The sequence below is a fragment of the Oncorhynchus kisutch genome, linkage group LG12 (genome assembly GCF_002021735.2).
Source record: "Oncorhynchus kisutch isolate 150728-3 linkage group LG12, Okis_V2, whole genome shotgun sequence".
In the NCBI taxonomy this organism is placed as follows: Eukaryota; Metazoa; Chordata; class Actinopteri; order Salmoniformes; family Salmonidae; genus Oncorhynchus; species Oncorhynchus kisutch.
Window position 1 is genome coordinate 52,233,727 of NC_034185.2, and position 18,118 is coordinate 52,251,844.

Genomic DNA, 18,118 nt, shown 5'->3' on the forward strand with positions numbered 1-18,118 from the left:
TAACTAATGAAGGTCAAGTTTGATGCGTTGGTCCACCAGACCTTCCACACATTAGGGCAGAAGTGCCTGGAAACGAGATTAGGTGTAACATGACATCACATTAGAGCATATGCCCTCCTTCAGCACAACATGTCACCCTTCATAAAGCACATGTTTATATCATATTTGACATTGGTGATTATCACACGGTTATGCCACATTTTTTGAACCCTTTATAAAGAATGGCATATGGTTATAGATGCTTTTTTAACATGTAGAGCTTTAAGAAGCCAATCATTTAAAGCGGGACCAACAATTGTGTAATATGTCCAATACGAAAAAAAAATATTGGATTTAAGCTGATTGGCCTCAAAATGAGCAGCAAATTCCTCTGGGCGTAAACTCCTGTGGATTTGAAACTAAAGTGCCAAAATGATCCCCCTTTAAATGCATACAGAAAATGACGTAAGGTGCAATAAAATATAGGAGTACACACACAAAAAACATTGGTGACCATTTAGGATTGAAAACATAAAAAATACAATCAGGTTGTATGATAACTAGTATAAAATAAACATTTCTGCACAATGTCATTTTCGCCCTAATTATTAGTTTACAAAGTAACAGGAAAATACTCTTATTCTGAAGGATTCCAAAAATCTGTGACCTGGAAGTATTTAGCTATTTCTTATTGCCTGCTTCACAGTGGTTAAAAACAACATCCACATTAACGTTTTTATTGTTGTGATTTAGACGATTGTTAACACCCTGGAACTCAAAATATGACATATTTAACTGCACCGCATCACATACGTATCCCAGGTCATCTTTAATTCGCGTTGGCGACAGGGAGTGGTTGATAGATGTTATCTAGATAACGCTAGCTAGCTGCTAACAATGGCTAACTGTATGGTTTTTCACACTCAAATAGCCTCCGTCATGGAGGTGCTAGCGAATGCAGCCGTGGCAGAGATCTGTAAACTCGTAGACGATGACTATGCAGTGTTTCGTTTGGAAATAACTCAAAGCCAGAAAGAAAACAGGTCATTACGGAAGAAACTACTGGAATTGAAGGTGGCACGGGAGCGCGCAGAGAGGACAATCCGAGAGCGCGCCCTCGCCAGTCGTCCCAGTGGTGTCAAGATCCTCGATCGATACAGAGGAATGGCAAGAGGTACATTTTGAAGGAGGACGAAGGTGCGCTGCCTGTCGCCCCTAGTATATAGCACAGTGCCTAGCTCCCCGTTCACCATCTGCACTAGCTACAGATTGTAACACCAGATAATTCATGTGATTTGACCAAACATTTTAGGACCATTAGAATCGCCAATACCAGGTGAGGTTATCTTCTTCGTCGATTTGGGGAAAAATGAGTAATAAAATGTGTCCAGTTGAAGGGGGTCCGTTTTATTTTAAAAACTCTACATTTTCCAAATTCAATCAAATGTTTGGTCCATCCATTAAGTAACCGAGACCTGTGTCTGTCATCATGAAAGACCGTTTGTGGTGAACTCATCCGTCTCAATCAATGGTGTTAATTTTACTTGGCCGGTGCCCCTGGTATGTGGAGATTAATTTAAGGACCAATGGAAAGGTCCCAAACTCCGCTGGGTCATTCAAAACAAACTGACCAGTGAGAATATTTGAAAAAGACAGGATTGAACATTGTTGGATTATTTTATGGACCCCAAAAATTCTATTACTAAACAGAGCATTTTCTAAATTCAAACGCACCCCCTGCAACTGGACAGACATTTTATGAGACTCATGTTTCCACAAATTGAGGATGAAGACAGTATCTGCCAATACCTAGTTTGTTTAAAAATCTCAAGCTACGTTTTATATAGCCACACCTGTAACTACTAGTACAATAGATAGCTAAATGTTTTGGTTAAATCACATTATCCGGTGTTAGTCTGTAGCTCCCCTGCACATGTGTTCAGGTGTTTTATCCAAAATTGGATCTTGGTCAGTTTTTGGATAGTATGCAATAATTCCCCTAATTACTTAGCTATCTAGCACAAAGACACTATCATATTCTAACCAGATTCTTGATTTACTGCATTACTCATTTGCTAAATGAAAACAATGTGATGCATGGAACATAATACATCAATCAATAAATAGTATTCAAGAAGTTATGAGAAGTGTTACCTTACTTCCTGGCCAATTCTAGACAGTGTAAATAATGTACAATATACCGTTGAGCATTGACAGTAGCTAACCTAACCACCTCTTTAACCCCAATCACTCTCAGGTGAAGGACATCTCACTGGAGGCCACAGGAGCTTTGTGAAGCCAGCGGGACACAATACATGGAGAGATGACCAACCAATCACTGTTGATGAGGGGAGTGGAACCTCAACCCAGCACGTTATCATGATAGAGGTTAGTGTTACATTTAACATTGAATTACAGTGCCTTTTGTAAATCAAATATGGCCAGTTTATTTCAGAAAGGCTCCCCTCAGCTATTCACTTGCTTACATGTACATCCTCATTTATCTGCCTTAGGGGAGCTTGTGAGACCCTACGACAACTCAACTAATGGACCGGTAATAACCTCGTCTTGTCAGTCTGCAGATGCAGAGCCTGCAGGTCCTGGGGTCAAACAGGAGAGGTCTGAAGGAGAGGAGGACCAACGACACAGCAGAGACATCCAGACTGGGGCAGATGGAGCGCCCCTTGTAGCCACGGAGGACCCCACCAACGCCCCAGCGCAGCTCAGGACCCAATGCAGTATCACGGAGGTCAGTGGAACACCATCCTCAAGTCAGAGACAGACACCAAGACTAACTGTAACACACAGGCTTTTACACACAGGATCTGATGACAAGTCAGACCCAGAGAGACTGGAGACGGGGAGACTGGGCTGTCCTCCTGCTCCTGGCTCAGAGTATATACCGCTATTTCACCATAGCCAGAGGATGGTTAATTTCCATGGTGATAGTGACGTGTTAAGACACTGGTGGTGATGATCCGTCTTGTTCTTACACTACAGAGATGGACCCTGGCAACATGCCCATGGGTTTAGAGAGAGAGAGAGACTGATCTGTCCATAGAGGGGACTGGAACCAGTACAGTAGTCATGTATACTCTGAAGGGTGCCTAGATAAGAAAGGGGAGGGTCTGGTCGTAGATGCGATTGTGAAAGTGGAGGGCGACGTTCCTCCCACATGGAATCCAGATAGTCACCTAGGAGACGGACACTCACAGGGAAGAGATTTCTTAGATTACAGGGGAAGCTTAGAGACAAATCCAATTGTCGCAACCCACTCCCCTTTACACTTGTTTAGGGATCACGACCCAGTGTCCACGTCAATGGGGCCTTCCGATTCAAAAGGCCGCATCCTTTTCGATCAAGTATTAAACTCAAACGAAAGGGCTAGAGGTCAGCCTCCTGGAGGGGGAGCCACATCAGGCAATGGTAGAGAGAAACGGTTCCTCTGCATGTTCTGTAACTTCAGCTGCTCCCAGAAGGTGGAGATCCACCAGAGGTTCCACACAGGGGAGAAACCCTACAGTGTCACATGTGCTTCACCCAGATTGGTGACCTGAAGAGGCACCAGAGAGTCCACAGGGGAGAAACCCTAAAGCCGCCCCCAGTGTCACATGCGCTTCACCCAGACTGGCAGCCTGAAGAGGCACCTGAAGGTCCACACGGGAGAAAGGCCGTTTGCCTGTATGTATTGTGGGAAGAGGTTCTCAGAGAGGACCTACCTCAGGATACACCAGCAGAAAAACCATTCCACTCTATAAAATGGAAACCATTCTACTTTATAGCTTATTATGTTTAGATCAAACCCGGCATTAAAAATACATACATTTTCATTGTTGTCCACAGATGCATTTAGAATAATGAGATGAACAGATTTCAGTGTTGAATTTTCCTGGTTAGAATATTGCATGATACAGTATGTCACATATAAGCCTAAAAAGTCTGTTGTTACATAGTGTTTGTACTGAGTAGGCTACATGATAACAAATGCCCGTTTCATTTTTAATGGTGTATTTAAAACATTTTTATGTTCAATAGAATGAAAAGTCCCATTTTGTGTTTCACCTCAAAGTAGCCTTGATGACAGCTTTGCACACTCTTGGCATTCTCTCAACCAGCTTCATGAGAATGCTTTTCCAACAGTCTGGAAGGAGTTCCCACATATGCTGAGCACTTGTTGGCTGCTTTTCCTTCACTCTGCCATCCAACTCATCCCAAACCATCTCAATTGGGTTGAGGTCGGGTGATTGTGGATGCCATGTCATCTGATGCAGCACTCCATCCACTCTCCTCCTTGGTCAAATAGCCCTTACACAGCCTGGAGGTGTGTTGGGTCATTGTCCTGTTAAAAAACAAATGATTGTGGGACTAAGCGCAAACCAGATGGGATAGCATATCGCTGCAGAATGCTGTGGTAGCCATGCTGGTTAAGTGTGCTTTGAATTCTAAATAAATCAGACAGTTTCACCAGCAAAGCACCCCCACACCATCAAATCTCCTCCATGCTTCACAGTGGGAACTACACATGCAGAGTTCATGAAGGCCTGATTCACACAGTCTCCTCTGAACAGTTGATGTGTTGAGATGTGTCTGTTAGTTTAACTCTATGAAGCATTTATTTGAGGTGCAGTTCATTCTAATGAACTTATCCTCTGCAGCAGAGGTGACTATGGGTCTTCCTTTCCTATGGCGGTCCACATGAGAGCCAGTTTCATCATAGCGCCTGATGGGTTTTGCGACTGCATATGAAGAAACGTTCTTAAGGTCTTTTACCAAATAGCGCTATCTTCTGTATACCACCCCTATCTTGTCACAATACAACTGATATTCCCAAATGCATTAAGAAGGATTGAAATTCCACACATTACCTTTGAACAAGGCACACCTGTTAATTGAAAAGCATTCCAGGTGGCTACCTCATGAGAGAATGGTTGAGAGAATGCCAAGAGTGTGCAAAGTTGTCAAGGCAAAGGGTGGCTACTTTGAAGAATCGCAAATATAATATCGGTTTTGATTTGTTTAACACTTGTTTGTTTTTAGTTTTTTTGAGCGGGGGGGGGGGGGTTACTACACAATTCCATGTGTTTTTTCATAGCTTAAAAAACCCTGGAATTTTTTATTTCACCTTTATTTAACTAGGTAGGCCAGTTGAGAACAAGTTCTCATTTACAACTGTAACCTGGCCAAGATAAAGCAAAGCAGTGCGACAAAAGAGTTACACATGGGATAAACAAACGTACAGTCAACAACACAATATAAAAGTCTGTATACAGTGTGTGCAAATGAAGTAAGGAGGTAAGGCAATAAATAGGCCAATAGTGGCGAAGTATTTACAATTGATCAATTTACACTGGAGTGATATGTGCAGATGAGGATGTGCAAAAAGAGCAGAAAAACAAAAACAAATATGGGGATGAGGTAGGTAGTTGGTTGGATGGGCTGTGTACAGCTGCAGCGATCGGTAAAGCTGCTCTGACAGCTGACACTTAAAAGTTAGTGAGGGGGATATAAGTCTCCAACTTCAGTGATTTTTGGAATTTGTTCCAGTCATTGGCTTCAGAGAACTGGAAGGAAAGGCAGCCAAAGGAGGTGTTGGCTTTGGGGATGGCCAGTGAAATATACAGTTGAAGTCGGAAGTTTACATACACTTAAATTGGAGTCATTAAAACTCGTTTTTCAACCACTCCACAAATGTCTTGTTAACAAACTATAGTTTTGGCAAGTCGGTTAGGAAATCTACTTTGTGCATGACACAAGTCATTTTTTCAACAATGGTTTACAGACAGGTTATTTCTATCACAATTCCAGTGGGTCAGAAGTTGACTGTGCCTTTAAACAGCTTGGAAAATTCCAGAAAATTATGTCATGGCTTTAGAAGCTTCTGATAGGCTAATTGACATTTGTACCTGTGGATGTATTTCAAGGCCTACCTTCAAACTCAGTGCCTCTTTGCTTGACACCATGGGAAAATCAAATGAAATCAGCCAAGACCTCAGAAAACAAATTGTGGACCTTCACAACTCTGGTTCATCCTTGGGAGGAATTTCCAAACGCCTGAAGGTACTACGTTCATCTGTACAAACAATAGTATGCAAGTATAAACACCATGGGACCACGCAGTCGTCATACCGCTCAGGAAGGAGAAGCGTTCTGTCTCCTACAGATGAACGTACTTTGGTGCGAAAAGTGCAAATCAATCCTAGAACAGCAGCAAATAACCTTGTGAAGATGCTGGAAGGAACAGGTACGAAAGTATCTATATCCACAGTAAAACAAGTCCTATAATCGACATAACCTGAAAGGCCGCTCAGCAAGGAAGAAGCCACTGCTCCATACCCACCATAAAAGTCAGACTACGGTTTGCAACTGCACATGGGGACAAAGATCGTACTTGTTGGAGAAATGTCCTCTGGTCTGATGAAACAAAAATGGAACTGTTTGACCATCGTTATGTTTGGAGGAAAGATGGGGAGGCTTGCAAACCGAAGAACACCATCCCAACCGTGAATCACGGGGGTGGCAGCATCATGTTGTGGGGGTGCTTTGCTGCAGGAGGGACTGGTGCACTTCACAAAATAGATGGCATCATGAGGGAGGAAATGATGTGGATATATTGAAGCAACATCAAGACATCAGTCAGGAAGTTAAAGCTTGGTCGCAAATGGGTCTTCCAAATGGACAATGACACCAAGCATACTTCCAATGTTGTGGCAAAATGGCTTAAGGACAACAAAGTCAAGGTATTAGAGTGGCCATCACAAAGCCCTGATCTCAATCCCATAGAAAATTTGTGGGCTCAATTACACCAGCTCTGTCAGGAGGAATGGGCCAAAATTCACCCAACTTATTGTAGGAAGCTTGTGGAAGGCTACTCAAAACATTTGACCCAAGTTAAACAATTGAAAAGAAATGCTACCAAATACTAATTGAGTGTATGTAAACTTCTGACCCACTGGGAATGTGATGAAATAAATAAAGCTGAAATAAATCACTATTATTCTGACATTTCACATTTATAAAATAAAGTGGTGAACTGACCTAAGACAGGGAATTTTTACTTGGATTAAATGTCAGGAATTGTGAAACTGAGTTTAAATGTATTTGGCTATGGTGTATGTAAACTTCCGACTTCAACTGTACCTGCTGGAGCGCGTGCTATGGGTGGGTGTTGCTTTGGTGACCAGTGAGCTGAGATAAGGCAGAGCTTTACCTAGCAAAGACTTATAGATGACCTGGAGCCCGTGGGTTAGGCGACGAATATGTAGCAAGGGCCAGCCAACGAGAGCATACAGGTCACAGTGGTGGGTAGTATATGGGGCTTTGGTGACAAAATGGATGGCACTGTGATAGACTGCATCCAATTTGCTGAGTAGAGTGTTGGAGGCTATTTTGTAAATGATAGTCGCCGAATTCAAGGAACGGTAGGATAGTCAGTTTTACGAGGGTATGTTTGGCAGCCTGAGTGATGGAGGCTTTGTTGTGAAATAGGAAGCCGATTCTAGATTTAACTTTGGATTGGAGATGCTTAATGTGAGTTTACAGTCTAGCCAGACACCTAGGTATTTATACTTGTCCACATATTGGAAGTAAGAACCGTCCAGAGTAGTGATGCTAGTCGTGCGGGCGGGTAGTGATCGATTTGAAGAGCATGCGTTTCGTTTTACTAGCATTTAAGAGCAGTTGGAGGCCACAGAAGGAGTGTTGTATGGTGTTGATGGGAATGGACCCTGTTTGTGTTTGGCCGGTAACACACACACACAAAGCACTGATCACATTATGGTTATGACTTGCATGGTGGAACCAAACTGCTCGCTGCAATAGAATGGCAACGCAGCGATCAGGCTGGTTCCACCAGGCTTGGTTATGAAGGTGAATTGGAACAAAACTAATCTGTTTAGACCTTTGACCAGGTCAAATGTCACCAACCTGATTCAAGCGTCCTCCCTGTTCAATTTATAGGAATGCTCACAGCGAGGGCATGTCTGCGTGATGTTGAGGGTCCCCTTGCTGGTCTTCTCTATGTTGCATGTTTGGCAGCAAACGGAACATCTCTTGAACAACTGCTGCAAGCGATCCTCAAATAATGGACTTCCTTATTTTATGAGGCGGTGTTGACTGGGAGGCCCTGTGACAGCGTTATACAATAGAAAGCCAAATGGTAAATTGCATTTTGTTATAAAGAAAGTACAAATCTTTTTGATAATGCACTTCACAACCAAAATGACTGTACTACTTGACTGTGTAATTCACCTACTAGTTTAACAAACCGTGATTTTTTTATTTTATACAACTTTTCATACAACACACATTACCGTTGTCGATTAAGCAGTCTGTCATCAGGGCAGTAACTATGGTCAAGCTCATTCTAGGTCGTCACTAGTTGCCACAAAGTCATAAACCATGCCGATTTCTACAATTTAACTTATTAAGATGTGATTTTAAACGTAACCTTAAATTAATAACGAACTTTTTTTTAAACGATATAATCGATTGTGGCTGTGGAAACCCTGATGATATGCTGTATAGATGTAGACTGACTGTATCTCTATATTGGATTCAGGCCAGGGACGCCATTGCGGGTTGTTGCTCCGAGTTCATCGTATTAGACTCAGGCATGAGTCCAACCATAGTTGCATTCATTATTTAGTTTTGCCCTTAAATAACGTACAGAATACACTTGTATGAGCTACTAACTAACTTGCAAATCCTATTTGTCAAATGATAACGTTATATAACCAGCAGTATGAGCTACCACCTAACTACATTGTAAAGAGAATAGTTATCTAGTTAGCTATGCTAAAACGCTAACTAGACTACTTCGCTTTATCAAAAGATAGCTAACCAATAACGGCGTTAGCGAAATTATGGCACAGGTCATATTACAGTATATCTGGTTATACTCACCACCACCGAACGTTGCACACCAAGCTAGCGTTACTATACTGGTGGTGCAAAGGGGACTGGCGAAACTCCAACCACCTTTCCGCATACTAGGTTCCTTCGGCAGGGCATGTAAACCGTATAACTGTGTGGAGCCATGGTCAACCCATATAACGTTAGGGCTTTTCAGTCAGAAACGGCGCTGAAAAAATAGCCCCATTTTGAAAAGCGAAGCGGATGGGGGCGATTTGCACGTGGAGCTTGGCAAAATTGGGGATGATTTGTTGACATAATTGTAATCCAAAACCAAACTTCATTCACTCGTTGTGAAGCACTGGGTTCCGAACTCCGTTTTTGACTAGGCTGATTGTCCTATTTTCACTTTGTAGTTCATTTTGACACTATAGTACATGTTTGTGACTTATAAATGCCACATAGTCCATTTTCAATGGGATTAGTTGCTTTTTATTGGCAGTTGCTCTTTATGATTTTTATTAGGCTGATACGGAAATTGTTACAGTAAATAATCCATGTTCACAAGTATGGCTCCTCCCATGTTGAAAGTGTATTTATTACCTGTGTGTATGTACCTGAGGGAGTGTAAATTGGTGTAATCTGTATCACCTGTCTCTTCCAGGAGGAGGAGGGTCCAGAGGTGCTGCTGGTGAAGGGGGAGGGGTGTGAGGAAGGTTTGTGGAAGCCTGAGGGGAACATGGTCATGGAGGACAACCGGACTACACCTCCTCCTGAACCCGCAGAGGAACCAGCTGAGCAGCACAGGACCACACACAGTCTCACTGAGGTCAGCCCACTGTGAACTACTATCTGAATGATATTAGGTCAGGATCTGTATCCACAAAGCCTCTCAGAGTAGGAGTGCTGATCTAGGATCAGTTTTGCCTTTTAGATCATAACGAATATAATTATTTGGAAAGATCTTAGATCAGCAATCCTACTCTGAGACTCTTTATAGATACGGCCCAGGTCTTGATTAAATTTGTGTGGGACCATACCTTTTGAATTATCAAACCATTAAAGAGTGTCAAGGAATCAAATAAACTAATACAGTGGCATAGTATTCATAGCAATCGCTCATTGCTCAATCAGAAGATGCTTCATAGCAGGGTGCTCATATCAGATTTCTGGATCAAACATGCTCTCTCTCTATATCTTAAAGTCAGTTGACATGGAGGAATGGAAGCCTGATCTGCTGCTAGTCAAAGAGGAGACAATAGAGGGCGGACCAGAGAGCATTGACCTGCTGAGTGGACTAACGATGGGGGAGCAAGGTAAGGAAGAAATACATAAAGCCTACATAAAGTAATAGATCTTCAATGGGAATAGTGTTGCACCTGAGAATTGGTGTCTGAATTTATCATTCATAAAATGAAATTAATACAACCTATGTTTCCATCCTAAAACACACATTATAATGTATAAACTTGAAACTAGAGTTTTCTCTGCCATGTTTGTAAAGTCTATTTTGTAACCTCTTCCTGCAGGTGGTTGGCTGGAGGCTAACAGAGGAGACTGGGTGGTCAACTTGGATTCCCAGACCCAGACAGGTGCAGCCAAAGGCCCTGGGGACGACATCACTGAGCAAGCCAGGACCATAGGCGACATAGTGGAGGTCAGTGGATGGGACAGCGTCCTCAACTCTGAGCTGCGGTACAATACTGTTAACCACAAACAGAAACAGACAGTCAAACACAAAACAACATCCGATCTTAGTCTCCATGACCGCAAACTGTCTGAGACCAGGCCGAGGCGTAGATTTGTTCTGCAGGGACAGGAAGGTGACCGTATGTGGAGGGAGAGAACAGACTCGGCTAGCGATGCTCCATCCTGCTCCTATAGTTGTGATTCAGAGAGACTGATGGCGCCTCAGGTTAATCCCCTAACAGGTGCTGCCTTCAGCCTGCCTTCTATAGGATCTATCAACTGGAACATGGACCCTGCGACAACTCAGACACTCCCTGGCCTTCATCCTCCTCACACTCTCCTGTTAAACCAGACCTCAGACAATACCAGTGCCTCAACACTAAATACCTACACAAGCCCATTGACAAATGACAGTAGTAGAGACGGAATCAGTAAAGGTGGCAGCGCCAAAGAGAAGCGCTTCCCATGTTCGTTCTGTGAGAAGTCCTTCAGTTTCCCCATAGAGGTGGAGATCCACCAGAGGATGCACACGGGAGAGAAATCATTCAGCTGCCATCTGTGCCGGGCCAGTTTCTCACACTCGTTCAACCTAAAGAGGCACCATATGGTCCACACAGGGGAGAAACCATACAGCTGTCCCCAGTGTGAGAGGAGGTTCTCCCACCAGCACCAGCTGAAGAGGCACCTGAAGGTCCACACGGGAGAGAGGCCATTCGCCTGTACGCACTGCGGAAAGAGGTTCTCAGAGAGGAGCAACCTCAGGATACACCAACAGAAAATACACACAGCCCATGTATAGAGTATTGTAACATATCATAAATTACTAGTTAGTGTGTTTGTAGTTCACTCTGTTGGTTTGGGATGTAGCAGGGAACTGGATGAGGTGAACTGAGGAGGGAATGAGTGTGATAAGGCAAAATATATGATATGGTGATGGTTGGTGTGATTGTGTCTGTAAAAATGCTTCACCATTGAAGTGACAACTATGTCCCTATAGGTTGATACTGGTGTTTTATAGTGGGATAATGATAGTGCCTTAATTTACTTGACAAAATAGATTAGATCCGTGTACCGTAATGTTGAACCTTTTCCAAAGTATTCTAAAATGTAATTTTTTCAAAGTGAGGGTACCATATTTACAGAAAAGGTCAAGTGTTACCATAGTGAGAAAAGTTATTCTACTTGTCACGTATCGTTTTGTGCAATAAAAGTTCTGTACTTCATGTTATGACTGTATGACCATTTTGTTGAAAGTAAATAAAAACTGTACTGACTGATTTGGTTATTTTTGTATCATTGCAGGGTCTGAGTTTCCCTTATCTCAGTGGAACCAAAGCATTTTACTTCATTCTTGAGTCAACAGATATGGACATTTGTTATTTATAATAAACTCCAATGGGTCTGTATTGTTAAGTATGTTAATCACAGTGTTAGAGATAGGTTTGACTGGTTAACATTTTATAATGTCATGTTTCTGTGTGTACAGCAAAGCGTTCCTTATATAAACCTTTATATTATCTTCTGTTCAATTTGTGTTTACAGTCTGCAGTCCATGAGGACCTGCTGATATCAGGTGTTGCTGGTAGGAGAGACTGGACCTCTGAAGCAGCTGGTCACAAACCCTGGCCCCGGATCAGGACAGTGGATCAAGAGCCGTCACTATTCCTTCCTGATTCAGATTCAAGACGGAACCAGGAGGAACAAAGACTCAACCATCACGTAGAACACAACCAGTGGACAGGTGGACTGAACAACTTCAGTCCTGGTGGTCATCAGAGAGACAGAGGCTCCAGTCAGGGATCCAGTCTGCAGCCCAGACCTTTCTCTTCACAGTCTCAGTGCAGGGATGAAGCAGGGCCTGGGGCTGATAGAGAGAGACCCTCCTGTTCCTATGATACAAACAGCACAGCATCCATGATGAACAGAGCATGTCAGCCTGGGGTTCAGCCTTCACAGAGAGTGGTGGGAGACCCCCCTGGTGGTAGTCTATCAGCAAGTCGGTCTTCTCCTTCAGGGTCTTGTCTAATGACTGGTGAATGGGTTCATAGAAAGCCTGGACCTGGGTCTAGCCTTCCTCGGTTACCTCATGGTTACCCCACCAATACAGACCGGGTCAGGATGGGTGTTCTCCACAAGAGGTACTTATGCTATAACACAGCACACAATTCCAACAACAGCCAAACAATGGCTAGAGGTCAAGGAAGGAGCTCAAAGACTAACCACCTGATGGTGGTGGCGCCTGCTTCTACCTCCTCTGGTGTCACTGGATCACAATGTGGGAGGCCGAGCATGAGGACGGACCCAGACAAACCGTATGCCTGCCCCACGTGTGGGAAGCGCTTTGCTGAGGTGAACTATGTGAAGAAGCACCAGAGGGTCCACACAGGGGTGAAACCCTTCAGCTGTACCCAGTGTCACATGCGCTTCGCCCAGGCTGGTGACCTGAGGAGGCACCAGAGGGTCCACACAGGGGAGAAACCCTACAGCTGTCCCCAGTGTGAGAAGAGGTTCTCACGCCAGTACCAGCTAAATGTGCACCTGAAGGTCCACATGGGAGAAAAGCAGTTTGTTCGCCTGCACGCACTGCGAGAAGAGGTTCTCAGAGAGGAGCTATCTCAGCATACACCAGCAGAAAAAACTTTCCATTCTATAACATAGAAAATTACAATTCTACTCGATAGCTTCTGATGTTTAGATCAAACCCTGAGTAACAGATTTCAGTGTTGAATATTGCATCCAGACATTTGATATACACGGTATAAGGCACATACAGTGCCTTCATAAAGTATTCATACCCCTTGACTTATTCCACATTTAGTTTAATACAGCCTGAATTAAAAATGTATAAAAATAAAAAAAATTTATCTCAATCTACACACAATACCCCATAAAGACAAAGTGAACATGTTTTTAGAAATGTATTAAAATTTAAATATATAACTAGCAAATTTACTTAAGTATTCACACCCCTGACTCAATACATTAGAATCACCTTAGGCAGTGATTACAGCTGTGAGTCTTTCTGAGTATGTCTCTTAAGAGCATGACACACCTGGAATGTACAATATTTGCACATTATTTTACAAGTTCTTCAAGCTCTGTCAAGTTGGTTGTTGATCATTGCTAGACAGACATTTAAGTCTTGCCATATTTAAGTCAAAACTGTATCTAGGCCACTCAGGAACATTCCATTTTGTCTTGGTAAGCAACTCCATTATAATTTTTGCCTTGTGTTTTAGGTTATTGTCCTGCTGAAAGGTGAATTTGTCTCCCAGTGTCTGATGGAAAGCAGACTGAACCAGGTTTTCCTCCAGGATTTTGCCTGTGCGTAGCTCTATTCTGTTTCTGTTTATCCTAAAAATGTATCCTTAGTCCTTGCTGATGACAAGAATACTCATAACATGATGCAGCCACCACCATGCTTGAAAATATGAAGAGTGGTACTCAGTGATGTGTTGTTGGATTTGCCCCAAATATAACGCTTTCTATTCAGGACAAAAAGTTAATTTCATCGGCACATTTTTTGCAGTTTTACTTTGGTACAAACAGGATGCATGTTTTGAAATATTTTTATTCTGTACAGGCTTCCTTCTTTTCACTCTGTCAATTAGGTTAGTATTGTGGAGTAACTACAATGTTGTTGATTCATCCTATCAGAGCCATTAAACTCCCTGAGCGGTTTCCTTCCTCTCCGGCAACTGAGTTAGGAAAGATGTCTGTATTTTTGTAGTGACTGGGTGTATTGATACACCAGCCAAAGTGTAATTATTAACTTCATGTTCAAAGGGGTATTTAATGTCTGCTTTTTTCCCGCCCCCCATCTACCAAAAGGTTCCCTTCTTTGCGAGGCATTGGAAAACCTCCCTGGTCTTTGTGGTTGAATATGTATTTGAAATTCACTGCTCGACGTGCTTACAGATAATTAGATATTTTTGGGGTACAAAGATGAGGTAGTCATTCAAAAATCATGTTAAACACTATTATTGCACACAGAGTGAGTCCATGCAGCTTATGTGACTTATTAAGCACATTTTCACTCCTGAACTTATTTAGGCTTGCCATAGCAAATGGGTTGAATACAGACTCAAGACATTTGATTTTCATTTTTAATTTATTTGTAAACATGTCGAAAAACATAATTCCACTTTGACGTTATGGGTTATTGTGTGTAGGCCAGTGACAAAAGCTGTAACAAAAAAGTATGTTGCATTTTGTGTTTGTACTGTGTAGGTTATATGTTTACAAATGCCTGTTTCATTACTTCCAATCAAATAAAACAAATTCCCAAGAGACTTTTAATGAGAAAATAAATGCAGTTTGTCACACCCTGGCCTTAGTTATCTTTGTTTTCTTTATTATTTTGGTTAGGTCAGGGTTTGACATGGGGGATTTATGTGTTTAGTCTTGTCTAGGGGTTTTGTATGTTTATGGGGCTGTTTCCGTTCTAGGTAATTGTATGTTTATGGTTGCCTAGATTGGTTCTCAATTAGAGGCAGCTGTCTATCGTTGTCTCTGATTGGGAACCATATTTAGCCAGACATATTCTTTGGGTATTTGTGTGGGTGATTGTTTCCTGTGTCAGTGACACACGGTACTGTTTCGGTTAGGTCACTTTATTTTTTATTCTGTGTACATGTTTAGTTTTTCTTATTAAAAACCATGGACACCTACCACGCTGCGTATTGGTCCGATCCTTGTTTCACCTCTTCAGAGGAAGAGGAGGAAATCTGCCGTGACAGTTTATCAACATGGGAGGCCGAGCATCAAGCGGTACTCCTGCCCCACATGTAGGAAGCGCTTTGCTAGGGCAAACTATTTGAAGGAGCACCAGAACATTCACACTAAGGAGAGGCACTATAAGTGCTAACTATGTTACAAGATCTTCTCTTTCCAGAGTAACCTTACCTGACATAGCGTGTGTCCACAACGGGGAGAAATGTTAGCAGTGTAGCTTGAGATGCACACTGGGAATATCTGAGAACCATTCTTTAGCTGTCATATTATCAACTCCTCAAAAAAAAGAAATGTCCCTTTTTCAGGACCCTGTCTTTCAAAGATAATTTGTAAAAATCCAAATAACTTCACAGATCATTGTAAAGGGTTTAATGTTGGGGATAGGGCTGATTGCTGCCCCCTTTGGGGTGATTGCGTGCCCATGGTAAACAGAAAAGAAATCTGTCAAAAATTGCTAATATATGCAATTAAAAAATATTATTGAATAGAAAACACTCTAAAGCTTCTAAAACCGTTTAAATTATGTCTGTAAGTAAAGCAGAACTCTCAGGGCACTCATTCTCCCAAACTCTCTCTTGTCATCCAAAAAGTTGGCCCAACTTTGACGTCATCGCCCCCACCCTTCCCAAGCACCTACAGTCCTGTGAACAGTTCCTATGCCTTCAGCGCGGTGTCCGCTTTCAATGGGGCTTCTCATTGTGTGAATCGTGCGCTCACGAGAGTAATGACGGGCGAATCCTTTCGGTCGCGCGAGAAAACAGGTTACTCTCACGTGCCTGTGGTGTCTTTCTTTCAAGATTGATTAAACGATGCGTGTGTTTCTCTTTGTCCTGAGAATTGCGGTGAAGCTATATAGCATGCTAACGCTGTGTTCTGAACCAAGTTTGACAAGTTTAGTCGACATATAACATGTAATTTCGACGTTTTGTTGCGAACTAACTTTACTTTTTGGCTGCATTTCAACCGAAATATGTCGTGTTTGATAACCGAAAGACACAGACTTCAAAATTAAAGCTGTTTTTGGTAAGTATAAACCCTTCCAGGTCTTCTGATGGAAGAACAGCAAAGGTAAGGGAACATTTATGTGTTAAATTTGGGTTTCTGTGGACTCCGAGATAGAGGAGCCAAAATGCTCATTCCTGAGCGACTCACATTATAGCCTAGTGAACGAAATCTGTAAAGTTAAAAATAAATGTAACATAGCTGTTTTATTAAGAAGAAGTGTATCTTTCTAAGTATATGGAGAACATGTATATTTAGTCAACGTTTATGATGTGTATTTCTGTTATCTGGCAGAGTTACCATAATTTCTCCAGGCATTGTTGTAGCATTTTTTTAGCCATGACCTTCTATGTAAACCGTGATTTATGGATATAATTAGCATATTATTGAAAAAAACATAAATGTACTGTATAACATGTCCTATTCCTGTCATCTGATGAAGATTTTCAAAAGGTTAGTGAATTATTTTACTTTTAATCCTGCTTTTGTGATTGCATCTATTGTTCTACAAAATGGCTATGTAAATTAGCCTATCTTTGGTGGTGGTTTGACATAAATATGTGCTATGTTTTCGCCGTAAAACATTTTAGAAATCTGACTTGGTGGCTAGATGAACAAGGTGTTTATCTTTCATTTGAGCTATTGGACTTGTTAATGTGTGGAGGTTAAATATTTCTAAGAATATTTTTTGCGTTCTGTGCGCTACTGTGTCAGTTGAGCAGTGGGGAAGGTGCCCTAGCGGGACGTGTGGTGCCAACAGGTTACACTGTTTCCCATGCTTGCTCAATGAACCATAAACAATGAATGAACATGCACCTGTGGAACGGTCATTAAGACACTAACTGCTTACACGGTAGGCAATTGAGGTCACAGTTATGAAAACTTGGGACACTAAAGAGGCCTTTCTACTGACTAAAAAACACCAAAAGAAAGATGCCCAGTGCCCCTGCTCATCTGCGTGAACATGCCTTAGGCATGCTGCAAGGAGGCATGAGGATTGCAGATGTGACCATGGCAATAAATTGCAATGTCCATACTGTGAGACGCCTAAGACGGCGCTACAGGGAGACAGGATGGACAGCTGATCGTCCTCACAGTGGCAGACCACGTGTAACAACACCTGCACAGGATCAGTACATCCAAACATCACACCTGCGGGACAGGTACAGGATGGCAACAGCAACTGCCGAGTTACACCAGGAACGCACAATCCCCCCCCCCATCAGTGCTCAGACTGTCCACAATAGGCTGAGAGAGGCTGGACTGAGGACTTGTAGGCCTGTTGTAAGGCTGGTTCTCACCAGACATCACCGGCAACAACGTCGCCTATGGGCACAAACCCACTGTCGCTGGACCAGACAGGACTGGCAAAAAATGCTCTTTAACGAGTCGCAGTTTTGTCTCACCAGGGGTGATGGTCGGATTCGCGTTTATCTTCGAAGGAATGAGCATTACACCGAGGCCTGTACTCTGAAGCGAGATCGATTTGGAGGTGGAGGGTCCGTCATGGTCTGGAACGGTGTGTCACAGCATCATCGGACTGAGCTTGTTGTCATTGCAGGCAATCTCAACGCTGTGCGTTACAAGGAAGACATCCTTCTCCCTCACGTGGTACCCTTCCTGCAGGCTCACCCTGACATGATCCTCCAGCATGACAATGCCATCAGCCATACTGCTCGTTCTGTGTGTGATTTCCTGCAAGACAGGAATGTCAGTGTTCTGCCATGGCCAGCTAAGAGCCCGGATCTCAATCTTTTAAAGGAATTTCATTCCTATATGTTCATCAACCAATTCAATTAAAACACTCTGCCCATTTCTAAGAATTTGTAAGACTCTTATTTGCATAAAATGGACAGAGACCAGT

General features: G+C 42.6%; 1 protein-coding gene and 1 long non-coding RNA gene across 4 annotated transcripts; one reads left to right on the forward strand and one right to left on the reverse strand.

Annotated features, from left to right (window-relative positions):
• The first annotated feature begins 665 nt into the window (after nt 1-665).
• Nucleotides 666-14,848, forward strand: LOC109901180 (zinc finger protein 510-like). 3 transcript variants are annotated; one of them, XM_020497227.2, is made up of 6 exons: nt 666-1,153; nt 2,237-2,367; nt 2,555-2,728; nt 9,494-9,658; nt 10,034-10,145; nt 10,359-14,848. In XM_020497227.2, exons 1-6 carry the CDS (start codon nt 877-879, stop codon nt 11,315-11,317), a joined length of 1,818 nt encoding a protein of 605 aa, XP_020352816.2. In that variant the 5' UTR covers nt 666-876; the 3' UTR covers nt 11,318-14,848. The 3 variants fall into 3 exon arrangements, with proteins under 3 accessions (XP_020352816.2, XP_031692409.1, XP_031692410.1); XM_031836549.1 differs by lacking the exon at nt 2,555-2,728 and having other exon boundaries at nt 10,359-10,486; nt 12,061-14,848; XM_031836550.1 differs by lacking the exons at nt 666-1,153; nt 2,237-2,367; nt 2,555-2,728 and adding an exon at nt 8,117-8,134 and having other exon boundaries at nt 10,359-10,486; nt 12,061-14,848.
• On the reverse strand, nt 4,268-9,181 carry LOC116376446 (uncharacterized). Its single transcript, XR_004211807.1, has 3 exons — nt 8,881-9,181; nt 7,903-8,101; nt 4,268-4,318 (listed from the first exon to the last, which is right to left on the reverse strand). It is a non-coding gene; the product is annotated as an uncharacterized LOC116376446 (long non-coding RNA).
• Nucleotides 14,849-18,118: the final 3,270 nt, after the last annotated feature.

Bases quoted from the DNA above. Each gene is read 5' to 3' on its own strand.
- LOC109901180 (XM_031836549.1), top strand. From the start codon at position 877: ATGGCTAACTGTATGGTTTTTCACACTCAAATAGCCTCCGTCATGGAG. The intron at 1,154-2,236 runs GTACATTTTGAA...AATCACTCTCAG, and splicing joins ATACAGAGGAATGGCAAGAG to GTGAAGGACATCTCACTGGA. The intron at 10,487-12,060 runs GTCAGTGGATGG...TTGTGTTTACAG, and splicing joins CCATAGGCGACATAGTGGAG to TCTGCAGTCCATGAGGACCT.